At 61.5% G+C, this 25,391-nt stretch overlaps 2 protein-coding genes across 11 annotated transcripts in view; one reads left to right on the top strand and one right to left on the bottom strand.

The window, feature by feature from the left end:
• NKD2 (NKD inhibitor of Wnt signaling pathway 2) overlaps positions 1–20,581 on the top strand; it is a 38,969-nt gene extending 18,388 nt beyond the window's left edge. The window contains exons 3-9 of the mRNA XM_019624349.1: positions 15,865–15,925; positions 16,350–16,468; positions 16,850–16,942; positions 17,539–17,683; positions 18,002–18,086; positions 18,668–18,795; positions 18,994–20,581. Of these exons, the coding sequence (XP_019479894.1) occupies positions 15,865–15,925; positions 16,350–16,468; positions 16,850–16,942; positions 17,539–17,683; positions 18,002–18,086; positions 18,668–18,795; positions 18,994–19,583 (1,221 nt within the window). The 3' untranslated portion in view covers positions 19,584–20,581. The remainder of the gene's footprint in view (positions 1–15,864; positions 15,926–16,349; positions 16,469–16,849; positions 16,943–17,538; positions 17,684–18,001; positions 18,087–18,667; positions 18,796–18,993) is intronic.
• Positions 20,582–23,318: 2,737 nt separating this feature from the next.
• Positions 23,319–25,391, bottom strand: part of SLC12A7 (solute carrier family 12 member 7) — a 50,522-nt gene continuing 48,449 nt past the window's right edge. For 9 of the 10 annotated variants that reach the window (XM_019624362.1, XM_019624360.1, XM_019624366.1 and 6 more), the window contains exon 25: positions 23,319–24,952. In XM_019624362.1, coding sequence (XP_019479907.1) covers positions 24,861–24,952 — 92 coding nt within the window. In that variant the 3' untranslated portion in view covers positions 23,319–24,860. The remainder of the gene's footprint in view (positions 24,953–25,391) is intronic. The other variant, XM_019624361.1, reaches the window with a different exon arrangement.

The raw sequence follows: 25,391 nt of genomic DNA, 5'->3' as shown, positions 1-25,391 counted from the left end.
GGGGCTGTCTGTGACGACGGCTGAGAAGGAGGCAGGCGTCCCGGCCAGGGGACACGGGGCACGCGGCCACTGCCAGCCTTTCCCGTCGAATCCCTGGCGCTGTTGCTTCCCGCCGCACCCCATCCTCAGCACCCTCCACCGTCCTGATTCCCAGACACTTAGGGCTGGAGAGGCTGTTTGTCCTCCTGAGCGGTGTCTCCGTGTCGCTCGCCCCAATGTCAGCAGCTTTCTTGGCTCTGCTGTCCCCTGACCTGGGATTGGTCACGTGTGGGCGCAGGGCCAAGGGGAGCCCGGTCCTCACAGAGGCCAGGGCCTCAGGGCTTCACGCTGACCCGGGCTCCTCAGGCCGCAGCCAGGTGGCTTCAGAAGGTCTCTGGGTGACACCGCTCCTCAGCCCGTAGGTCCCCGGAAGGGCTCCAGGGGACATGGGTCCGGGGAGGCGAGCTGTGAGCCCCGCTTTCTGCTTCCTGTTTCCAGAGCCAATTCCTGTAACTCCTTTGGGTTGTTTTGGTTGGAAGAAGGCAGGGGGCACATTTTTCCGTGGTTCGGCTGTCCCTGTTTTTAGCTCTTGTAAGAAAGTATTTCCCTGTTCTCGTCTGGGGAGGGCAATGAGTGAAGCGCTCCCCGCCTTGGAGCACTGGGTTCCTTTCCCTGCGGGCTGGGGTTCTCACACAGGCCCCCCCGAAGCCTAAGCTGGGCCTGCCCGCTCCGTCTGCCCAGACCCCGAGGCCCAGGGCAGGGCACACGCCTCACCCCTGCCCCCCTCAGGGAAGGCACTGCCCCCTCTTCCCATCCGCTTCCTGCCTGGAGGCCCAGGGACCCTGACCATCTGGGGCACGTTGCCGGCCTCCTGGTCTGCAGGGACTTTGGCTCCTCCGGGATCTCACGGCCGGCCCCAGGAGGAACGCTTTGCCAGCCTGCGGGGCTACAGATGCCCACGCGTGTGTCCTGAGCCCCTGGCTGCAGGGTCCCTGGGTCCTCAGGATAAATTCGGGGCAGACCCCACCCCAGATCCCACCAGGGCCATTTGGTAATTCTTCCTGAAGGGAGCTGGACATGTGCTCCTGTCACACGGTCTGGTCACGTGCTCAGCAGCGCCGTTTCATGGCAGCTCTTTCTGGAATTGTTGGACTTTGACAGGGTAAGCACATGTGGGAGTGCCTTAGGATTAAGTTTTTTTTTTTTATTATATTGAAAGCAGCCTGAGGCTACCTGGGTTGGTTTCCTGGGGAGGCTGTGACAAAGTCCCACACACTGAGTGGCCCTAAAACAGCAGGCGTTTGCTCTCTCGGGACTCCAGAGGCCGGACCCTGACTGAGATCAGGCCGCCGGCCGGGCTGTGCCCTCTGAAGTCTCCAAGAGAAGGTCCCTCTCGGCCGCCTCCAGTCGCTGGGGCTCCAGACACCCCGGCGTGTGGCTGCGCAGGTCCAGCCTCACCTCCATCTCACGTGGCCTCTCGCCCACGTCTGTCCTCCCCTCTTCTTCGAAGGACACCAGCATCGGATCGGGGTTTACCCTGAATCCAGCACGAGCTCAGAGCATCACATCTGCACGTATTTCCAAATACAGTCCCATCCTGAGGTTCTGGGGGGATGTGGATGCTGGGGGCCACTGTCCAGCCCAGGACACTACCCCCGAAAACATAACGTCGGAACACTTGCTGTTTTCCAGTTTATTTGGCACAAAAGGGACTTGAGTAAGGAACGCAGCCAGCAAAGCCCTTCTGTCCCCAGCGGTGTGGCCTTCACATCTGTGCTTCAATCTGAAATTGCATTTTGAGGTGACCCCGACAATGTCCATATTGAGGGACAGCTAAAGCCGCCCCACTTTCGCATGTGGTGATTTCAGAGCGTGTCCAGACCTGGGCTCTGGGCTCAGGAGGACTGATGTCACTGGGCCGCAAGTGCGGACACCCTCTGGTGTCACCATAGTTACTGAGCCGTGCTGCGCACATCACCGTTTGGCCCCTGTGTGGATCAGCTCTGGGATTCCTGGGAGCCCAGCCTGGAGGGAAGGCGGCCGGCAGGTGGGCCCCTCACGGCCCAGCCTGGCCCCACATCTGGGCCTGTTGGAAGCAGGACTGTGCACGTGGTCGGCTCTGCATTTGGAACAGCTTTTAATTAGCTTCAGGCCAAACTCCGTGCAATGAATTACCCAGCTGGAGAAGAAAAACTCCAGGGTCCACGTTAGACCAGGCAGACACTGCAAGCGGCTGCGAGCCCCTCCGTGCGTGGCAGTGTCCCCAGACGTTAAGGAGACTTTCCGTCCTGCAGTTTCCCTGTTCATAGGGCAGCGGAGGTGGGAGGGACAAGGCAGGAGGAACAGAGTGCGGGACAACGGGCCGGTCCTGCAGCTCAGCGAGTGGTCCTGGTCCTCTGTCGCACCCGGTCCCGTCCCTCGGAGACCCGTCAGCGTGGTCTCTCAGAACTGGCCATTTCACCACCGCCCCCTCGCTGTGCCTCCAGCCAGACCTCTGCTGCTGTTCCCTGCACCTCTGAGAGCCCGGCTGGGTGTTGAGCCAGGCTCAGCACCTCCTCCCTGGGCTGACGGCCTCCCTGCGCTGCCTCTCCAAGGAGAAGCCCCGTGTGATGGACACGGGGCCTCGCAGGGGTGCCGTCCGCCTCCCACTGGGTTGCTCCGTCCTGTTGCTGTGCCAGCTGCCGTGTGCCCACGACCAAGCCAGCCCTCAGCCCTGGAGGGGAGGGACTCACCTTCCTTTTGTTCTGCAGTGTCTCCCAAGGAAATCATAAGTTTTGAGCTCTGCAATCAGAGAAGCAAGACACCCGGTATGTTTTAATACAAAAAATCCAAACTGGAGATTATTGAAACAATCCTCATGGTGCCTGGCGGGCTTGAACTTGGAGCGCTGCTGTGGTGGAGCCCTTGGTCAGCCAGGACTGAGCGGTCACTTACAGCGGGAGGCCCCTCCTGCCGGCAGTGAGATAAGGCCGCCGGCCTCGGTTCTGGGCACTCAGTCAGGCCCCTCCTTGGGCGGCGTCCCACGCAGAACCTTGTGGGTCTCAGGTCTTCAGTGGACGTTCCTCTGAGACTTGGCCTCTCACATGAGCTCAGGGGCAAGTGAGGCCCAGGTAGGGTTCGTCTGTCTGCCTACTAAAAAAATCCTACCTGGTCTTAGCAGGACGTCCCGAGGGCACGGCTCCAGTCCCAGCGGCCTGTGGTTCAGCCTTTCTCTGGCCGGGGACCTGGGCGGTCAGGCCCTCCATGGTTGGCATCCAGGCCCCTTGGCGGGTGAATTGCCCAGAGCCACACCACGGGGAGTCGTGGAGCGGGTACCAGGCCAGGCAGGCCCCGGAGCCGGCGCTCCGAACGGTAGGCTCCCTGCCGTCTGCGGGCTCCGTGCTGCTCACAGGCTGCGGGGAACCAGATTCCGGCCACCACACAGGTGCCCCGTGCCGAGGGTTTCCGGGAGAACGAACGTGTGGGGCTGCGAGGGCGGCCAGGTGGGGGGAGGCTGCCACTGATGTGGGGACGTGAGCTCCGTCAGCGGTGACGTGGAGTTAACGAAAGGTCCGACAGAATCGAGTAGCCGCCATTCCGTCTCCGGGTGGGACACGGAGGGGCAGGGAGCTGCCCTGGGCTTTGCCGCAGCCGCAGCTGAGGTCGTGTGTGCGGGTCGTACTGTGAAAATAGGGGAGTGCAGGGAATAACCGTGGCCACACCCACGCCCCCCCCCTCCCAGCAGCAATTACGCTAAACGTCGGCATGACTGCCTCCCACACCTTTCTGTAACTGTGTCTAGGGCAAGTGTCACCTGTAGGGAGAAAGGCCAGGGGGCCCTCGAGGGCCCCACACCCACCAAGTTGGCATTCCTGGGGTTCCCAGACCCCATCTTCCCAGCTTTGGAACAACAGGCCAGAGCTAAGAAGGGGGGCCTCTTGCCCTTTCCCTTTCTCCATCGATCTGTTTAAAATGGTTTAGGTTTTCTTAAAAACAAAACTGTCTCTAGCCCTCAGGAAATGTGGTGTTTGTGGCTAGTCCCTGAGGGGTCCCCAGAGGCCTGAGGTGTATTTTCAGCAGTGACCTGCTCTGCTTTCTTCGGGAGCTTGGGCAGCGGGCAGCCCCATCTGCGGGCCTCATGCCAAAGAGGTGACACCGTTGCCCCCTTGCCCTTGAGGTGGGCAGGGCGAGGCTGGCAGCCGCCCAGCAAGAAGGTCCTCGGCTGGCATGCGGGGACCACCTCCTGCTTCCGGCCCGGGCCCCTCCACTGGGACCGTCCGGTGCCGTCCGGCGTTCTGTCCACGCGGCCAGGGAGCTGGGGGTGATGCCGGCCTCCTGGCTGTGGTGGGGGGAGCTGCCTGGCAGGGCCCGGGTGCAGGATGCCTGCTCCTGAGTGTCCCCTCCTTTCAGCTTGTCATGGAGAGGACGTGTCCCAGACAGAGAAGGGACGCACTCGTCCTCTGGGTGCAAGGACAGGGGACACAGCGCCTCTTCCGGGCTTTTCATGCTCCGTGGGCAGGGGCAGCGGACGCTGACCACATCAGTCATGGCTCGTCTGGGGGCTCAGAGCCCCGGCAGGTGAGTCCTGGGTCAGTCAGAGGACAGCGTGCCAGGCTGCTGCCCTGAGCGGGCGGACGGTGGGTTCTTGGCCGGCTGGCCGCCTTCATGTGTCATGATGTCACGTCTGAGAAGCCCACACAGGGCTGTCCTTCCCGCCCTGGTGTTGGGAATGGCCGCAGAAGGGCCGCAGGGCTGGGTGCCCTGCCCTCGGCCTCATGCTGTGCCCCCCAGTTGCCCAAACCATGCGGCCGCCCTGGGCCTGATGCCACTTCAGGGCAGGACCACCATTCACAAACATGCGTGTAGATTTCCTCCGAGTGCTTTTTGTCTTTCACACTTAGGGTCTCTGCTAACTTCCTTTAGGGGAGGGTTTAGGTGCAGCTTGGCTTTGTCCCTGCTCCTTTAAGACCCTGCCGGCCGCCAGGTGCGGAGCTGAGTGAGGGCTGCGGCCACGTGGCTCCGGGTCGGCTGAGGCTATCGCTGTCTCGTCCTAAGCAGGGTGCGTCTCCACACAGCGCTCCAGAGGCTCTTTCTAAAGGGAGAAACACTCATTACTTTCCTGAGAGCTCGCCCCGGGGTCCTGGTGCTGTGATCAGGTCTCCGCTCCCCACCTTTCCAGGCTGTTCATCTCTGCTGAGGGCGCAGACACGGCACCTTAGCTCATGGTGCCTCTAAATTAAAAATACTGAATGCGTAGGATTCCTCTCTAGCTTTGGAATAATCTTCCTTTGAAATAGAAAACACGAGGCTTTAAAATGAATGAAAGAAAACGAAAAGCCTGGTGGGGTTTCCCGCGGAAGAACCCAGGCGGGGAAGGTGACGTCGGTGTTTGAAACGGGTGGCGTGAGCCTCGCCTGCACGGGCGTGGCCAAGGGTGCGACGGGTCTGGTTTTATTCTGTGTTTTGTGACTTCTGTGGCCCGTAGGCTCAGAGGACAACAGCTGGATTTGGAGAAGCGATCACCCTTGGTTTTCCTTTTTCTGTGAAATTGTGAATTGTGAGCTCTGAGGACAAAAGCAGCAGCAGCAGGACTGGTGGGAACAGTGAGGTGATTGTCGAGCACGTAGTGTGAACCTGAAAACAAAACCCCAGGGCGCTGAGGATGCAGGTCCCTGGGGACTCAGCATGTTTACGGTCATGTCTCGGTTATTGAGGAGGGCTGAACAGGCGTGTGTGTGTGTGTGTGTGTGTGTGTGTGTGATACACGTGTGTACATTTGTGTATGTAGGCTAGACACACACGTGTGAACACTTACACACATTTAGTATCTGTGCTGAAACCTCTCACCCTCGGCGACACCTGACTGAGGAGGAGACTCTGGGGGGATGTGGACTCTGGTCCCAGCGACAGGCCTGGGCTTTGGGATCGGCGCCTACGGGTCCTCTTCCCAATTGTGTCAATTAATGGTGGTCCCGCGGTCGTGGGGGGAAGCCGCCTCCACGCTGTGAACCCGGCTTCCCACGCACCGTCTGATGACTGTTTTCCTGCAAGTGTCTACAGGGCAGGCGGCCTGGGCCCGCCCTGGTCACTCGGTCATAAGGACGAGCTGCGGGCTGGACACGGGCTGGCTCCCTGGTGGTGTGTGTCCTCGGTGGCCGCCCCTGTCCGCACGGCATGTCATTCCTGCCACGGGCTCTACAGCCGTTCTCTGGCAAGGCCCAAGTGTGGGGCCCGTGGGGGCCTTCTCAGGGGTCAGGGTGTTTTGGGGGTGGGGGGGTGCCAACAAATTAATCTCCCTAGACTGGGGTGAGTGGGGTGTGTAACACATTATGTGTCTTTTCTTATTAAAATGAGCAAAATTGTGAAAAGCTGGGGCACAGGGATAAGAAGACGGAGGCTTCACACGGGGTGTGAGTTACAGCTGGCGTGAGGGACACGTGTTTACGTCGGGAGACCTCGGATCCCAGATGACAGGATCTAGATGGAAACCCCAAATCTGCCTATTACAGAGTCTGATGACACAGTCCCAGCCCAGAAGGCCCGGTGGGCAGAACCCGAACCACCTTCTCAGACCCTGAAGCTCTGTGGCACCTTAGAGAGAAAGCAGCCACAGCCACATGCGGCTCGTGGAGAAGCTCGGGGTCCCCCCCACCCCGCCGCCCCCAGGAGGCTCAGCTTCTTCGCCCCTAGTCTTTTGCTTTCAAATCAGAAGTTCAGAATAACAGTTACAGCGGCCCCTTGAATGGGACCCTCCGAGGGCCTCAGCCGCACATGTGTCGGAATTATTAAGCCCATAAAACTACATCGTCACATCTGAAACTGTTTAGCCGCTGAAACCGAGACTTCCACTTCAAAGCCGCCCTGGCGGTTCCAGACGGACGCTGAAAGCTGGCGGATCACCTTGAAGTCAAATTCCATCCGCTGGCGACCGGCAGACAGCAGCCCCCGCCCCCTCACCGAGCGAGCCAGCTGCCTCACAAACAACAAACTCTGCAAGAGCCACGCACCCTCAGTCTGGGGGCGGCTGGAACTCGCCTTGGATTCCTGGCCCGTGAGGGGTTCTTTTATTTAAGCAGCATTGGCAGCAGCTGCCCCCACCCCAGTTCCACATTTCAGCTGGAGTGCCTGGTGACGGCCTCGTCCCCTCCTTCCCTGCACCGGCAGCCCAGCTCCATGTCTNAAATTAATCTCCCTAGACTGGGGTGAGTGGGGTGTGTAACACATTATGTGTCTTTTCTTATTAAAATGAGCAAAATTGTGAAAAGCTGGGGCACAGGGATAAGAAGACGGAGGCTTCACACGGGGTGTGAGTTACAGCTGGCGTGAGGGACACGTGTTTACGTCGGGAGACCTCGGATCCCAGATGACAGGATCTAGATGGAAACCCCAAATCTGCCTATTACAGAGTCTGATGACACAGTCCCAGCCCAGAAGGCCCGGTGGGCAGAACCCGAACCACCTTCTCAGACCCTGAAGCTCTGTGGCACCTTAGAGAGAAAGCAGCCACAGCCACATGCGGCTCGTGGAGAAGCTCGGGGTCCCCCCCACCCCGCCGCCCCCAGGAGGCTCAGCTTCTTCGCCCCTAGTCTTTTGCTTTCAAATCAGAAGTTCAGAATAACAGTTACAGCGGCCCCTTGAATGGGACCCTCCGAGGGCCTCAGCCGCACATGTGTCGGAATTATTAAGCCCATAAAACTACATCGTCACATCTGAAACTGTTTAGCCGCTGAAACCGAGACTTCCACTTCAAAGCCGCCCTGGCGGTTCCAGACGGACGCTGAAAGCTGGCGGATCACCTTGAAGTCAAATTCCATCCGCTGGCGACCGGCAGACAGCAGCCCCCGCCCCCTCACCGAGCGAGCCAGCTGCCTCACAAACAACAAACTCTGCAAGAGCCACGCACCCTCAGTCTGGGGGCGGCTGGAACTCGCCTTGGATTCCTGGCCCGTGAGGGGTTCTTTTATTTAAGCAGCATTGGCAGCAGCTGCCCCCACCCCAGTTCCACATTTCAGCTGGAGTGCCTGGTGACGGCCTCGTCCCCTCCTTCCCTGCACCGGCAGCCCAGCTCCATGTCTTCCCCACATCCATGTCTCCCCCACCTCCACGTCTCCCCCACCTCCATGTCTCCCCCAGCTCCATGTCTCCTCCACGTCCACGTCTCCCCCACCTCCACGTCTCCCTCACGTCCATGTCTCCCCCACCTCCATGTTCCCCCACCTCCATGTTCCCCCACCTCCATGTCTCCCCGTCCCCTGCCCCCTGCCAGCTGGCGCCTCCTGCCCTGATGCGTCTCCCTCCCTCGGCTGTAGCAGCCATTGGGGTCCCTCGGACCCAGCCGCCCCCTTTCCCTTTCCCCCACGGCACCGCTCTGTCGGGTGCATGGTGGCCCCACACCTCCCCACTTCTCATCCCACCTCCACCCCCCACTTGGCCAGTGTCCTTATGGCCTTGAGTGGGAGCCCAGGCACCTCCTTGGCCCAGGTCATCCTGAGCTGGATGTCACATTGTCCCCCACCCCCTCCAGCCCCAGGTGCCTCCCACACTGCTCTGAAGTGGCCTTGACCACCTGCAGCACGAGCCTGAACCGCGCCTCCCCTGGGGGACCCGGCCACACCTGGCCACTCTCCCCTACCCCTCCGCCTCCTCTCTGGGCCCCACAACTCGCACCTGCCTGCGATGCCTGTGGGACCCATAGGTCCGCCGTCTGCTGTAGTCACGGCAGACGGCCCCCGGCCCGGCTCCACCCGGCCATCCAGCACTGGGCCGCCACTGTTGGCAGGACTAACCCCAGGCTGAGCCGCCACGAAGGGGCGTGAGGTTGTCCGGTAGCTCCACACGGCCCTTTTCTTTCTGGAGAGTTCCGTGGCTGGCGGGTAGCACTGAGGAAGCCGGAGCGGAGGTGCTGCCGATGGCCCTTTCTGTCCGGCTCGGCTGTCCCCGAGGCCCTGCCCTCCGCATGCACTGTTAGAGCTCTACCTGGTTCACCTGCCAGGGCCTCACCTGTCCAGGTGGGGAGGTACGGTGAGGCTGTTGCCCTGCCGATCAGAAACGCTGCCAGGCCGGTCAGTAGCCCGATCCTGTCTTATCCCCACGCTGTGTGTCCCTGCAGCTGCGTGGGGTGGAGCTGCTGTGAGGCGGGGGACCCGCTGGGGGGCAGGTGGTGTGGCCGCAGAGGCGCTCTGCAGATCCGGGCACCACCTGCTGGGGGTCACTGGATGTACCTTGGAGACATCCATCTTGTTTCTGACCGACGCCGTCTAGGTAACCGCCATGACCAAGCATGTGGGCCCTGCAGGCCCCACAACCCCAAGCGTCCCCCCAGCATCAAAGGCCGCCCTTTCAGGGACCCACTTAGGGGGCATCAGTGACTGTTCCGTTATGAGCAGCTCTGGGAAAATGCCTTCAACACACCCGCTCAGTTCTCCCTGTCACTCCAGGCTGCTGCCCCCGAAAGGAGCCCCTCCCCCATCTGCACCCCCTTTCTCGCCTGCTTGGACTCCAGTCCACAAGGAGCCCCTCCTGCCCCCGCTACACCTGGGAGGAGGGCACATGGGACTCGAACTCACACAGAGCGCTGGGAAGTAGCTGTGAGCTCACATTCAAGGGGACGGCATTTCCAAAGCCCAGAGGTGCCGTGGCTTCAGGTCGAGAGCCGTAACCGGCTGTGAGCCGCGCACAGGGGGTCACACTGAGTTTGCATGGTGGCTGGGGGTGTGCGCCCAGGCGCCCTGCACACCCGTCCTGGCCGGCACACTGATTTATCGTCACTAGTGTCCTCGTACCCTTTCGCAGAAAGGAAACCTGCTGCTGGGACCCAGAACACACAGCTCGTTTTCTGGACGGAGTAAATATTTGCTCGTGAGGCCACCACATTCTTGGGAACGCAAGCCAGAGAGGCCTCTCGGAGCCTGTCAAGAATGCACTTTCGGAACCAAATCGCGTCTCCAGCAGTGCGCCCTCACATTTCTCACTTGAAGCCGAAACTGCGTCTCTCTTCTGCCCTCAGCCCGTTTAGGTGAGAGGAGGGACCCCAGTCAGCAAGCTCAGGTGTTCGAGCCGGTGGTGTTACCGTGTCTGCCCTCACAGCAGAGGGGCTCCCCGTTGTGGGGAAGGCCTGCGGTGTGGTGCACGGACACCCCCGGGATGTGGTGGGCACCCGGGAGCCCCGGCTCCCTCCTCGGCAGCTTTCTTGTTTCACCGCAAGGAAGCTGAGGCCCGAGTGATTAGGCGGCTTATTCGGGATTGCCAACCAGTCATGGCAGAGCTGAGACAGGCCCAGCGTCAGGCGGTGGGGGCTGCACCCCGGCCCCAGGGATCCGTGTCCTCCCTGGGACCTACGGCTGTGACCTGAAATGGAATAGCGTCTCTGCAGGAGTGATCTTGAGACGGACAGGAGGGCGTCCCGGTGGGGCCCTGACTGCTTGCACACGTAGCTTTGTAAGAGGGAGCAGGAGGAGATTTGACACAGAAGGGACAACACGCGCAGGGAAAGGCCCCACGAAAGTGGAGCGGAGGTTGGAGGGACGTGGCCACCAGCCCAGGAACACCTAGGACCACCAGGAGCTGGAGGAGGCAGAGGGACCGGCCCCTGGAGCCTCTGGAAGGGGCACGGCCCCGCCACACCTGGATTTCTGACTTCTGGCCCCAGAGCTGGGAGAGCATAAGTTTCCGTGAAAGCCCGTTTGTGGCCACTTGTTCTGGCCACACCAGGACACTGACACCCTGTCCCCAGGCCCTGTTACCCTCCACGGCTGTTTATCGAAGCCCAAATCCCCACAAGACTGGCGCTCTAACCACTCAGCTGAACCAACACAGATCTTTTAAGGGAAACATGCAGGTTTTATCTGGGAAAGACGAGACCCCTGCCCTTCTGGGACTAAACAAGGACCCCGAGGGCCGCTGCCTGGAAATGAACAGGTCTTATGAGGCCCTTCTTTTCAGGGCTGTCAGCCTCGCTCTGTCGCCAGGAGAGGAAGCACTCGCTCTGGCCACACTGGTTTCAGGGACGGTCTCTCCCAGAGGCAGGGAATGGAAAGCTTTTGGTTTGTGCAAAAGTGTTGCGTTTCCCAGGAAAACAGGCCCCTGAATGCTGGGCGTGTGTTTGCTAAGATCCCAGATGCATCGCATTTTGAACGTTGAAATCTGAAAAGCAGACCGCCCAGGATGTGGTTGTTTGCACCACAAAAGGTTTCTCCTCTCCTATCTCCTGCATGGCCTTGAATAGAAGCCCTCAGCCAGGTGTGTGTGATCTCCTGGACCTCACACCCCCCGTGGACAGCCCAGACCTCACACCGAGAGGCAGACAGCTGTGTCACCACAGCCCTGGTGGAGGGGGCTGAGGACCCCGTGTGGCTGTGCGGCTCCGCCGAGCGCTGTCCCACAGGAATGTGTCGCTGGACCGTCTGGTTTTTCAAGGGAGGCCAGGAGCCGAGATTGTAGGTGAACCCCCAACACCCCGTGCTGAGGCAGCTGTGGGGAGCGTCTCACGGTCTCACCTGGTCTTTCACCAGGACTGTCCCGGGCGGGGCTGCTTGCTGGGGAGGGCAGGGCTGTGGCTCGTGGAGCGGACATCCTCGGAGTCTGAGCTCAGGACAGTCAGGCATGAGCCGTGGATGGTGGCTTCGGGCAGCTGACTCACAGGCCTGGAAGGTCTCTCCTGAGAGCCTCTGCAGGGTGAGAGGGCGGGGATCGGACACAGGGACCCCACGGGAGGGTCACAGCCACCTAACATTGACGTGCAAAAGGAGCTGGCTGTTGGTGAAGCAGTGGGACGCCGCGGGCGAGACCCCGTCCCCAGTGGCCAGCAGAGCCCAGCTGCTGGAGGGCCCAGGAGGCGCTGGACAATGAGCGGACAATGCCCATGGGCAGCTGGGGTGGGAGCAGGCGGCCAGGACAGCGCTGCCCCGTGGTGCGTGCCCGAGGGGAACAGCAGAAAGTCAGGCCCAGCTCGGAGCACGGAGCACGGCGGGTGGTGGCCCCTGCAGGCTTGCAAGGGAGCCCCAGGGGCGGGAATAGCTGTCAGCTGTCGGCCAGGAGCAAGGAGCGTGGTGCTGAGCACCCTGTCCAGGCAGAAGGCGGGGCCAGATCCCGGAGAACGGAGCTGCGCTTTCATAGGCTGGAGGCTGGGGCTCCTTTGGGGGCACAAAGGGAGTAAGGGGGAGCTGAAGGTCCAGGACGGGGGTCTCCAGCTCAGGGAGCTGAGAGGGGAGCCTCGCCCTGGGCCGGGCGCTGTGGGAGGTGGACACTTGCTGGCCTTCAGGAGATGGGGTATCTGCTCGCATCCTCCCCACCCCGAGTCTCCCAGGGAGCGGGATTCAGCCACCTGGGAGGTCACCCCTGCAGGGAGGGGCTGCACATCTGCCCAGCGTCCCTGTGGTGGGTTTATCGGTTGCCATTAAAGCTCTGGACCCTTCTGTTTAGCTAAAGCAGCATAGTAACCAGGATGAATTTGACCGAAACCACCAGTCCCAGGGACAAGAATTGTTCCTTTCCTCCCAAATGCTCTTTTTTCCCTCTTTTGAGACTCTGCATCTCAGGTAGTTGCTGAGGTAGCTCTTAGGTAAACACTGTAGATTCTAGGACCGGGGCATATGAATGAACATTTGTTCAGCTGGAACTTCAAGGCACCTTGGGGCACCCGTCACGTGCTGGCTGTTGCAGCGTAGCTGTCCCCATCACTGTCGCATCCGCTGCTGACTGTTGTGTCTGTCCTTCGTTCCTGTGCCTTGATGGTGGTGTGGTCGGAGTGTTGGGCGCGCCGTAGGACACCCTGCAAGGCTGTGCTGCCTCCTGCCGTTGGGATCCCGGGGGGCGTGTCCTGCAGGAGCTGCACCACCGGCCCTTCTGGGCTCCAGCGCTTTCCTGGAAGAGGGTCTGGCGCTTCGGCGGTTTCACCGAATGACTTGACCTCTTTCAACAAGAAACGCTGTGCACACTCGGCCCCAGAGCCTCACACTCGGAAGGGACCATTGCCACCGTTCGTTTCGCTTCTGTGATTGTAACGAGGTGACAGTGCTCTCGGGCCCAGGTGGGGTGGAGCCGTCTGGAGTCGTGCAGATCAGGACACTCTGAGCGTCAGCCTGGCTGACACCGAGGCGGGAGTTGGGGAACGTGGTGGAGGGGGCAGCGGTCAGCACCCTGCGGTGGGGCCTCCTCACCAAGCAGGTCCCTGTCCTCCCTGCTCCGGTCCCAGAGGAGAGGGTGTGAGCGGGGCCTCCCAGCAGCTGCTGTGTTGGGACTGAGGCCACTGGCCCTCCCTCCAGGCGCCGGCAACATCGACAGTGGCCTCAGAGCTCCAGCCTGGGTGTCAGCTGACCCTGACTGCCCTTTATCACGTGACTTCGGTGACCGCTGACCTGTAGGCCTTTGGCACCCGGCCCCTTCCCCATGGAGGCTGCCTCAGGGAGTCCGGGCACCTCCCCTGTTCCCCCAAAATGCCTGGGACCTCAGCTTCATGGCTTGTTTTAATTTTGCAGAAAAACATGTAGCCAAATGTCAGGTTTTTTGCAGTGATGTGGCTTTATCTTCATGTCCACCGGGTAGAGCTCAGCCCCGCCCACAGGTGAGGGGAGACCTTGGACCCAGCGCTGCTTGGCATGTGACGTGTGAACGGGTGTTTTTAGGACCCTGAGTGAGCCCTTAGCACGGCGGCAGATCAAGGTCTTCAGATGTCGGCAGGCTGTACAATAAGGGAGAAAAACGGTGTCTGTTAATAATTAGGTGTTTTGTTTCTTATTGAAACAAGCTCAAGCAGATTCCCAACTGGCGTCCTCAGTGGACTATGGAAGTAGCTTTGTCCTGAGGGTGTGACGTGGGGGCAGCGGACAAGGGCACAGGGCAGGGGTCATCCGACCTCCCTGCGCACCCAGAGCCCTTTCTGGGTGCAGCTCGTCGCCCTCCACGCTCCACCCTCCACCCTCCAGGCACAGTCGCGGCAGCGATGGTTCCTGAGCTGTCCAGGGTGCTCTACGTCAGCACCCACAGCCCTGTCGGAGCCCCGGCAGGCTCCCCACCCGCCCACTGTCCCCCGTGCCCGTTCCAGCACTCGCCCGCCCATCTCTGTGGCCAAGCGGATCTTTCAAGACCCCCAGAGGGGCAGGTGTTCCGTCCCTTGGGTCACCCCAGCTGCACTCCTGGGAGGTCCTGCGGCTTATCGGGGTTCCATTCTGCACGTCCAAGCTTGTCCACACCAAACCTGGGGTGTGAGTGCCCAGAACCACGGGTGCTAAGGGCGTTTATGTTCCTCTTCGGTGCCTCCTGTGAAAGATCAGCTGTAGATTTGGGTGGAAGCGTTGAGGTTTTTGTTTCGTTTTGTCTGCCTTGGAGCCTCTCAGAAAGGATGAGCTAGAGACGCGGTCTGCGACGGAGTGGGCCTGTGTCCCTTTTCCTACAGCCAATGGACACGGGCTGCCCCTGAGGTCACCCGCAGGGCCTGGCGGGAGGGCCGATGGCAGCAGGTCCCTTGAGAGCCTGAACCTGAGAGCACGTGATGGGCGCAGCGGCTGTGTGGCAGGTGCTTCTGAGGTGGAACCGAGGCACGGCCTCCTGTCTTTTTCCTGAGGTGACTGGGCGCCTTGGGCAGCCTCGGGCCGACAGAGGCTCCTGTGGTCACCGGTCAGTGGGACGGACCTGCCAGGCCAGCCCCGGGATTTGGATGCTGTCGATGAAATGAAAAGTGGGAGAGGAAGAGGCCGGTCCTGCGGCCAAGTGTGGCCTCGTCTCCAGCAGCGGGGACAGCGGGACCCTCGCCCGCCGAGCTGCCCTGGATGATGGCTGCAGACCTCATCTCCGAGTGCTTGCTTCCAACTCCCAGTTTACAGAGGAGAGCCGGCAGGATAGCTGTGTTTGACCCGACAGCACTCACCCCCGCGCCCATAACCGAGGGGTGGCAGCGGGTCTGTCTGGAACGTTCCACCATCTCCCGCGAGGACCCTGGCCAAAGACTGCTGTGCATCACGTGACAGTCCTGGGCCTCCTGTCGCGTTGGATTCCAGGCCTGCAGCCAAGGGAGAGATGGGGCCTCCACTGGCGCCGTGACTCCCTGTCAGGAGGAGAGATGAAGCCACAGGGCTGGGAGGAACGGCCACCATGCAGCCTGGGGCAGCCGCGTCCACACAGACACCTCCCCCTCCGTCCTCGGCCAGGCCTCAGCTCTGCAGCCGTCCAGCCAGACGAGAAGCGTCTGGGCAGCAGAGGACGCCTGCCCGCCCAGGAGCCCCGGAAGTGCTCCTGTCCCTGGGGCGAGTGGCCGGTGTTGGCACGTCTCCCCACCAGGCAGGGTCCTCCGGTGCAAGGCGCTTCCCTGGCCACCCCACCACGTTTCCTCGAATTCTTCATTTTGGTGGGCTATTCACGAGGACCATGCGAGTTTTCGATCTGTCGTGTTTCTGTTGGAAGTCGCCCATTTTCCATAACTGGTCTTGGGATAGACCCTGGAAGCTGAGAGCTGCGTGGGGGAGGTGCGCCCCCCCACACACCCCCCACACACAGCCCAGCCCGGCAGGTTCTCGGCAGTGACGGGCGGCGCGCGTCCAGCCCTTGCGTCCAGCTCCCGGAAGTGCTGCAGGCTGGGCTGGAGCGAGCGCAGGCGGCCCTCCTGTCTGTGGCCTGGTGTCCTGTCTGTGGTGCCTCTCAGCAGCGGCCACGCACAAGCTCTGCTCTCTCTCTGGCCGCGATCTCAGGCGTGTGCCACGACTGGACAGGGCACGTCCTGTCACGTGCAGTGTGTCTTGTCCTGGAGACAGTTCTGATGGACCCAGACAATACCGCGGGATGGGAATGTTTTGCTTTCTAAAACCATGAGGCTTAGAGGGGCCTGGACAGGCTGGTGTCGACACCGAGAGCAGTGACACCCCCGGAGGCTGGAGCCCTTGGCCCATGGTCACAGGCTCCCTGTTCTCCCTGCAGGAGCTGCCCAGTGGGGACCCCAAGGAGGAACCTTTCCGGGAGGACCAGTGTCCTCTGGAGGGTAAGTCCTGCTTCTCAGACCTCAGACTGTACCCCGTCTTCCCGGCATATGCCCCAAACCTGGACAAACTGGCCCCCTGGTGATGTGCACCGCCCATGCGCTCTTCACTTCCCCGTGAAATCCAGACCAACCCCGGGGAAGTCTGCTCTCTACCTTGTTCTCCAAAGCCAGCGCTGGCTGGGCGGGACAGAAGCAGCAGGACACACCTGGCCGTGGGGTCCCGGTGAGGGCTGCCTTGGCCTCTCTCTGTCCAGGGTCCTTGACACCTTTTTTTGGAAGGATGGGTTCTCAGCTCGAGCCCATCTGGGGAGGATCAGAGGTGCCCTGACAGCACCTTTCCTGCAGCCCTGCTGCTCCGCGTCCCCTGCCTGGGCCGGGCCGGGCCGGGGGAAACGGCCTTCCTCGCCCCTTCTTTTCCCTGCAGTGGTGTTCCCCGCTGAGAAGGCTGAGGGCCCGGGGCAGCTCGTCAGTGTGGACGATGGAGAAAGGGCAGCGAGCCGCGAGGGCCCGCGGGGCCTGGGCAAGAAGCACCTGCACATCGACGTAGGTGTCTGCAAACCTCGGTGCACGTCGGCCCCAAACCAGCGCCTGCTCGGATGGTTTGCCTGAGGCTCAGGCGGTGGGAGGAGTTAACGACAAAGCTTGCACAAGCTCCCAGTGTCGGCTGGCTCTGGGGGGCAGAGGGTGTCACCGAGAATCCAGCAGAAACTGCTTGATGATGTGGCACCCAATAATCTGGGGATTTGCTGGGGTGGCGCTGGCACCACCGGAAGGACAAAGAGGCCCCGCATTGGTCTCCCAGCCCGCCCAGGGCAGGAGCGCGGGGGAGCAGTGGAGGGGCCCGTTTTCCTGAGAGGCGGGGGAGCTGGGCGTCCCAGCTCAGCGTGCTGACCCCGCCTGCCTCTGTCCCCACGCGCCCTGCAGGCACTCCACTGCGATGTCTCGGTGGAGGACAACCGCCAGGAGTGGACCTTCACGCTCTACGGCTTTGACAACAGGGGGAAGGCCACCAGGGAGGTGAGGCACTTGTGTCTGGGGCAGATGGTCCACGGGCAGGGGGATGGCCGCAGACAGATGCCACCAGCCCTGGTCTCCACGATGGGCAGACAAGCTGAGCCCTCTAGGGTGGGAGGAGAGGGGGTACGGGGGGGACAGAGGGGGCCACGGCAGGACCCAGGCGACCACTGGAGTCGAGACTGTCTGTGCTGTTTCCCGTGGGCGTCCCCAGAGGCCCAGCCGGGCCAGCAGCCCTCAGCAGGGTGGCGGTGGTCCCAGCAGTGGCCCTGCCTCGCTCCTCTGCTGGCCTGTGTGTCCAGGGTGGGCAAGTGCCCCTCGAAAGGAAGCAGGCACGTATCATAGGTTGACTAAAATGTGTCTTTGAGTCAAAGAGCAAAACAGGTAGTTATGTGGTTGCTTACTCCTTTGAGCATAGACTGAAATGGAAAAGGTCCAAGGGGTGTGACTGCGACAGGGGCTGCTGCCAGGGCTGCCTGGCGTCACACGGGGCTAAACGTGGGGTGACAAAGGCTGCTCAGCAAGTCGTCCCATCTGGGTCTATCTGGGAGGCCAAGTGACTCAAACAGGCAGGCAGGTGACATCAGTGCCGCCCTCAGGACATGTCCAGCCTGATGCACACCATCTACGAGGTCGTGGACGCCTCCGTCAACCACTCCAGCAGCAGCAAGACCCTCCGCGTGAAGCTGACCGTCAGCCCCGAGCCCGTCGGCAAGAGGAAGGATGGTCCCCCCGCTGGCCAGGGTGAGGGGCCTGGGCCTCCCCTCAGATGCCCCGAGGACCCTGCTTTCAATGGCAGCCCCCCCACCCCCGCCCTGCAGCCCCCGCCCGCGCCCCCGCTGTGCATTTCTCCACAGCCGTTCCTCCCACGCAGCAGGCCATGGGGGGGGGTCACTGCTAATTGTGTCTACTGTTCAGCACCCCCAGCACCCCAGGGCAAAATCTCTGCCCTTTCCTGAGCCTGGAAAGCAGGGCCTCAGAAGTGTCTGTGCAGTGAATGAATGAGTGAATGAATGAACAAGTGAACAAATGAGTGAGTGAAAGCACACCCGCCTCTTCCAGACCGGGAGCCGCCTCGCTGCCGGGTGGAGGGCGAGCTCACCGAGGACCCCAGGGCGGTCGACAGGAGGCTGTCTGCGCACATCAGGTGAGGGGCCCGGGTCGGGCTCTGCCCTCCAGGCGTGCCCTCCCACACCCGCTTCCTGCACACCGTGGGGGCCGCCCGCTTGGTGCAGAGGAGCCCTGGGCACACCCTCCCGTCAGCGAGGGTGCCATCTCGGACCCCAACTCCAGCTAGAGCTGAGCACACCCAGCGTCTGAGGTGGGTGAGTCTTAAAGGGCAGGTGGGGCTCCCGACTCTCAGCCTGGCAGCCTGTGGTTCCACTCACGGGCTGTGGCGGTGACGGGCGGTGGCCTCGGATGTCAGAGCAGTGACACGCTCTCTGGCTCGGGGCATCGTAGGTGAACCAGAAGATGGGACTACAGATTCCCTAAGGCAATTTGCAACTGTGACCCTGGTGCCCCGATGGGGTCCTGGGCTGGCTGGGGACCCTGCTGTCATGGACGCCCACCCTTCCTGGTGCTCCTTGCTGGGAGGTGGGTGCTGGGCACAGCCCCCTGCCCAGAACCCCGGGCTGCCCGCTGCAGCGCCCCCTTCCTCTCTGAGGAGTGCTGCTGTGGCTTTTGCTGCAGCCAGAGGTCAGGCCCCTTGACCCTGTGTCCACGCAGGAGGCCCAGTGCTGACCCCCACCCCTGCTCCGTGCGGGGGCCGTACTGTGTGGACGAGAACACCGAGCGGAGAAACCACTACCTGGACCTGGCTGGGATCGAGAACTACACATCCAGGTTCGGACCCGGTAGGTACTGGACACCAGTCCGCTGGGCGTGAGGCCCCTGGCAGTGGACGCCTCCTTCAGGAGTGTGAGTCGCCTGTGGGGTCCTGGGCCCCTGCAGCGAGCGTGCTGTGGCACTGCGTCCAGGTACCAAGGGTTCTTGGTCCAAGGTGAGATGCCCAGGCCCTGCAGAGGGCCTCACAGCCTGTGTCCTGTCGGCAGGGTCCCCGCCGGCACAGGCCAAGCAGGAGCACCAGGGCAGGGCCGCCCACCCCCCGAGCAGGTCCCGCTCCCAGGACGCAGACGCACACGCCACGCACAACCGCAGGTCCCAGGTGCTGGCTGACCACGCCCTACCAGCCGCGGAGCCCCCCGGCCGGGCCCTGGAGGTGCAGCCCCGGCTGAAGGGGGAGAAGCAGTTCCTCAAGTCCCCCAAAGGCTCGGGCAGGCCTCCTGGGGGACCTGGTGGCGGCGTGTCTGGTGGTGGTAAGCCTGGGAGGACCTTCAGCTACTACCCGCTGGCCACCCCACCCCAGGCCCCCCAGGACGGCCACCACCTCCCACAGCCCCCGCCGCAGCCCCTGCCGCAGCCCTACGGCCACAAGCGGTACCGGCAGAAGGGCAAGGAGGGCCACTCGCCGCTCAAGGCCGCCCTGGGCCAGCCCTCGGCGCTGGAGCACGAGGTGGTGCGGGACCTGCCGCCCCTGCTGGTGGGGGAGGGCTGCACGGCGCCCGCGGTCCAGCGCCACGAGCACCACCACCACCACGAGCACCACCACCACCACCACCACCACCACCACCACCCGTCGTAGTCCACCCCCACCCGCCAGCTCCGGTCCCCAGCGGGGCAGCCCAGGTGGCACTGGGGGCACGTGAGAACGGGGCCCGTCGTCCCTCCTCTGCTCTGCTGTCCTCCGTGCTGTCCATGGATGTCGTGTTGAGATGAACATGTCTGATGCCACTGACATTTCCATTACGAAGTTATTCTGTGTAACCCATAAAACCATATGTAAGCGTAGAAAAATACACTTGTATCGTTCATTTATGATTCCAAAGCGAACCCTTGTGGTGCTGCAAGGACTGCGCGCGGACAACCTTCACGCTTTTCTTGAGGTGCCTTGCGTGTCGCGTGCCTTGGACTAACACGTGCAGGCTGGCGAGGCCGTTACGACGTGGCCAGGCTGGATGGACGGCGGCACAGCCCTCGAGTCGTTATTCACTGTGATGCCCAAAGGGCAGACGTTCTTCCGCGCTCTGCGACCCGGCACACCATGCCCAGCACCCACCGAAGAAGCGGAGGGGCGGCCACAGAGAGGGGCGAGGCGCTCCTTGGAGAGTGGTCAAGAAATGCAGGCTGTGAGGCCACGAGAGCAGGCGGGTGGGTGGCACCAGCATCTTAGTGGACACGCCTTGGACAGACGGGCCAGGGAGGGGGTGAGCTCCCACGAGAGCGCGCAGCCCACTAGCCAGGCGGCAGGACGCTCGCCCTTTGCGCTCACACAAGCCATCGCGGTGCTCACCTGTGGGAACAGGCGATCCCTCTGGGAGGGTCAGGAAAAGGGTTCCAGACACGCAGGAAGTCCCAGTAGTGCAGGGCAGTGCGTTGCAGGGGCGTGGACCGCCGGCCAGCCACATCCCTGAGGCAGGACAGTCCTGCGGCCCCTTCCTCCGTCTGCGACGAGCAAGAGGACTCGCGGGCAGCGTGTGAGTTTGTGCGGGTGATTTTGCGTTGACCTTCATAGAGCTATTTTTAAGAATCAAGCAAACTGGTGGTTGATTTGTAATTGAGGTTCTTTTACCCAGGCATAATAAAAACGTGTGTTTTGTACCATGTCATAGCCTGTTTTAAAATGAGCTTTTTCAGTAGATACCACCTGGCCACCTGCACCAGCCTGGGAGGCTCACACTGCACGGAATGGGTGTCTGCCTCCATTCATACGAACGCTTGGAGAAGGACATTCACATACGTGCAGGCACACAAACTTCCAGATTTATGGGTAACTTTCCCCCCACTTTACTGCACTAGAAAGAAAACCAAAAAGCTCAAAACCGTCGGCAGCCGGCTGGCTCAGTTTGTTGGAGCCGCGGTGCTAACACCAAGGTTGCCGGTTCCACCCCACATGGGTCACTGTGAGCTGTGCCCTCCTTTAAAAAAAAAAAATAGAAAAACCGAAGCCCGAAATCGGGTTCATGATTAGGGGACGCTTCGAACCACTTCTGGGGTTTCACTGGGGCTTCAAGGTTTACGTAGAGACACTGGGCTCTCTGATGAGACGGGAGAAGCCACTGCATCATTCGTGGCTGTCTCCTCTCCCTCCCTTTCGCCGTCACACCCCGGGTCACGGCCACGTAAAACCCCTCGGGAGTTTTGAGGAACTGGTGTCTCCGTGAGCCGAGGCCACGTGCAGGGCGAACTGGGGTGTCCTTGGGGTCTCTCGGCCGGAGCCCTCACCTGCTTCCCAGGTATTTCAGCTCAGCTCGCGTGCTCGCGCCAGGGGCAGAGCGCCCTCTCGTGGGGACGCGTCTACACTGCGTGCACGTGCATGAATCCTGCACAAGCAGGACCCCACACTGCCGCGTCGGGGTTTCACAGAGATGCGTGTCACCCTGAGCTACGTTTCCCAGTGTGCAGGGCTCTTGCTCCTGGTCCCACATCCGGGGACCTTGTTTAGTTAGTCCTCAGGCAGGCGCTCCGCTGACAAGCGGTCGTGGAAGTTTGGTGGGGCCTGAACGCCAGCCTCTGATCTCAGACCCGTTTTAAGAACAATTCCTAAGTGCAGTGAGACTCCAGCCAACAGACCAGAAGCCGGTGACCTGGTGAAACAGCAGCACCGCAGGCAGCCCTCCAGCCCCGGCCCTGCCTCCTCTGCCCTGCTGACCTCACCGTCCAGCAAGTGCCCGTCCCTCCAGCCGCCCCTTCCCCGCCCTGCAGACCAGCCGCCCAGCGCCCCAGACGCCGGGCTCCTCAGCTCCAAGAACACGCCGAACCCCAGGCCCCATGGGCCCTGCCCCCCTCCCCCGCCCTCAGGGCCTTGGCCGGCTGGTGACTCTGCCTGGAGGGATTCTCCGATCTGACCGCCCCTCCCAGCCCCTCATCTGCTCAGGGTTTCCTTCCACTCACATGGGGTCCCGGTGGACGCAGCCTCTCCGAAGGCTGCTGGTCACACTGCACAGAGGGCCTCGTTCATGAGGTCAGGGGCGCGATCCCGCCCTCCCACCCCCCCATTTGGGGCTTCTGCCTGGACGCCAGGCCTCTCCCCACCCAAAATGTCCCAGTGTGTTCTCTGCAGGCCTCAAAGGCGGAGGTCAGTGGGGCAGGGGCGGTCTGTGGTTTTATCAATATGGGAAACTGTTGCGATTTTTCCTCAGCAGCTGGCAGAGCTCACTGACCTGAGTGGAGAAGGTGCCACGCTGCCCGAAAGCCTACAGACTCGAAGCTGTGCTGACCACGTGCCCAAACAGCTGGGCCACGGAACCTGCCGCATAGGTGCCCACAGGCACATGACTGAGTTAGGACCTGGGACCCCACCAAGTCCTTCCTCAAATCTCTGCCAACCCCCGTGGGGCCTGGTCCTTCCACTCCACTCCCCTGTGACACCCACTCCTGCCCCCAAGGCCAGGTCCCTGTGCTCTAGGACATGGGTGAGCGCCCCGGGCACAGCCCACACCTGCCCGGTGGGGACTGAAGGACGGCTGTGCTCTGGGCGCTCTCCAGCACTGGACGCTGTGTCTACCTTGCCCAAGGCCCAAGGAGACACGCCAGCCAACAGCTCCACACGCCTCAGAGCCCCGTGTGGCAGCCACTGTCTCGCCCTCATAGACTGCAAACTCCACAACCACTTTAGAACATCTTCACCCCAAAAGGAACCCCGTGCCCACTAAGTCCCTCCCCCAATCCTGTAACTCACCAGCAACCCACTTTGTCTCTGAACTCACCTGCTCAGTGCAATTCTGAAGTGGGGCCACATGTGGCCCACGACTGCCTTTCACAGCTCGTCCGTGTCGTAGCATGTGTCAGAACGACTGAGTTATATCCTAGTGAGTGTGTTTACCACATTTTGTTTAGTCGTTTATCCACTGCTGGGTGTCTGGGCTGTTCCCACATCTTGGCTGGTGTGACTGCTGCTATGAACGTGTGTACACGCAAGTTTACGTGGACGAACATTTCTCTGGGCGTTCACCCGAGAGCGGAACGGCTGGGCCACGTGGCACCTGAGCGTGTGAAGAGCTGCAGCTCTGTCCCCTCAGCAGCCACACCCCGCCTCCCACCAGCACCGCCACATTCGCACACTCGCCACATTCGCACTCGTCCTCCCTGCCCTCGGCTCACCCACACCTGGTGGGTGTGGTCACCCTGGAAGTGCGCTCTCAACGTGAGCCTGTGTATTAGAATAATTAAAGGCGTCCCCTCGAATCACAGATTTTCTTCACTGATTCCAATCATGTAGTCATTTCAGCAAACTCCTCCAAGAGAACAGAGGCATGGGGGCATTTTCTGCAACTGTCTAATTTTTGCTGAATAAGACCCATGAGATCCTTCAACATACTCAGATTTTAAAGTTTTATTCTTCTACTAACAAAAATCATATAAAGACAAGGAACCTGCAAAAGGAAAACGTGAAATCCACTGTAACTGGCTGCAGTTAGTTACACAAAGGTCAGTGTGGAGAGGCTGCGTGGTGCTGGGACCGTGGAGAGGGCGGGCACGCGCGGGCACGGCCGAGCTGCATCACGCACCGGCCAGTGAGCTGGGCCCCGACCAGCTCCGTGCTGACTGGGACAGGCAGCAGTGCCGACCCTCAGCCCCAGCCCAGCTGCGGCTGTTTGGCACACGCTCTGGCCGGTGGTCACTCTGACCACGATGCTGGCCCTCTAGGCTGTCCGACGGCTCCTCAGAAATGCCTGGAAGCACACTTAACCTTTCCCCAAGATGAAATCCGCGGACCGAGCCAATTCCTTAAATCCCCACGGAAGCCAGCGAAAGCCAAGGGCATGGACGTTCGGGCCTCTTTCACAGACACAATCTCTTTATGGACAAATTCATGAACACTGACACGCCCAGAAGTTTAAACAAATAAATAAACCCTACAGAAAGCGGGGCGCCAATGCTGAAGCATCAACAGTGAACACAACCACAACCACAGCAGAAAGACCGCAAGGTCAAGTGCAAAGCCTGCGGTCACTGCAGGGTCCCGTGTCAGCGCCCTCAAAGGCAGTTGCTGTCCCCTCTCCACGGTGGGACAGACACAGGCTTCAGCCAGATAGCTGGGTGCCCCGAGTCCCCCGCCCCCACCCCTGGGACGTGAAGTGTGGACAAGGAGGGCAAAGGATCAGTGCAAGTCACGCGAACGGTGTGGTGTGCGTGCGGTTCTGAAGGCGGGAGAGCGCTCGTCCCACGTCGCCCAGTGACGTCCCGCCGGGCCGGGCCTGCCAGAGCTCGGGAGAGAACACAGCCGGCTCACGGGCCCCCACCTGGAGCACAAACCCAGCTGGGTAACTGACCTCGTGTTCCCGAACACCTGGGTTCCCTTCCCAGATGTCCCCAACCAGACCAAGGCCACCTGGCTGAGCCCCGGGACGCAGGGGTGGGCGGCTCGGTTTTCTGCCTTTGTTTATGGAAACACACGCAAGGATATTCAAAGGAACAGACAGATTGGGGGCTGACTGAGGAACCTGTGCTGAGCCCTCATTGAGAGCTGACCTTTCACCTTCGTAAGTGGACCCTAATGGCCCAAGGGTCAGCTTCGGTCCGAGTGTGGCTTCTTGTGAACATCCTGGGTGGGGGAGCACGGACATATGACTTCCACAACAGACTGGGGAGGTGCAGCCAAGGAGACTTAATTCTACAATCCAGAGGCTGAGGGCACGGCCGTCCCAAGATGGACAGATGTGTCCCAGTCACCCCTTGGGCACACGGAGGACTCAGGGCATCGCATCCCCTCAGACTCGAGACCTTTTCAGTCACACACTGGCTCTCAGCCTGGGCAGGAGAGCCCGGTGGTATTCTAGAAACTTCTGGAGCAAGCCACAGTGGCAGCTCAGGCCACTGTCAGGGTGCCTGCCCGGCACACGCCCCACGCGGCCGAGCGCTAGGAGTAGATGGTGATCACCTCCCGGCCGCTGCCCCTGACCAGGAGCACCCTGTTCAGCCCCTCGGTCAGGACCTCGAGGAACTCCATATCTGGGCGGATTGAGTTAAGTACTGACCTGCCGGACACGTGGCCCAAAGCTGGAGAGAGCGACTGACAGGGCTGTTTGACAGAGGGGATGAGGGCAGCGTCAGGGACAGCTGGGGCCGGGGTCCCCAGGGTGGGGTGGGGCCCAGGCGAGCAGCCTGCAGTGCTCACCCCCCAACACAAGGCCTCCACCACCTGACCAGAAACCCAGAGGAGACCCCATCCCCGCTCTGGGCTCTGGGCAGACACACTGGGAGGATGTGCCTGGTGGACACGTCCACAGCCCAAGACACCCGGACAGGCCAGCCAGTCTGTCAGCAAAGCATAAATCCCTAAAGCTGTGGTTGGCTTGAGGCTTAAACCTGACAGCCAGGCTGCCGGTCTGTCTACCTGTCCCCCTGAGCCCCCAGGGCAGGGCGGGGGCGGAGCCCTGGAGGACGGCCC

The sequence above is a fragment of the Hipposideros armiger genome, unplaced genomic scaffold (genome assembly GCF_001890085.2).
Source record: "Hipposideros armiger isolate ML-2016 unplaced genomic scaffold, ASM189008v1 scaffold_585, whole genome shotgun sequence".
Taxonomy (NCBI): domain Eukaryota; kingdom Metazoa; phylum Chordata; class Mammalia; order Chiroptera; family Hipposideridae; genus Hipposideros; species Hipposideros armiger.
Note: the sequence above shows the minus strand (reverse complement) of the source record. Positions and strands in the feature narration are given on the sequence as shown.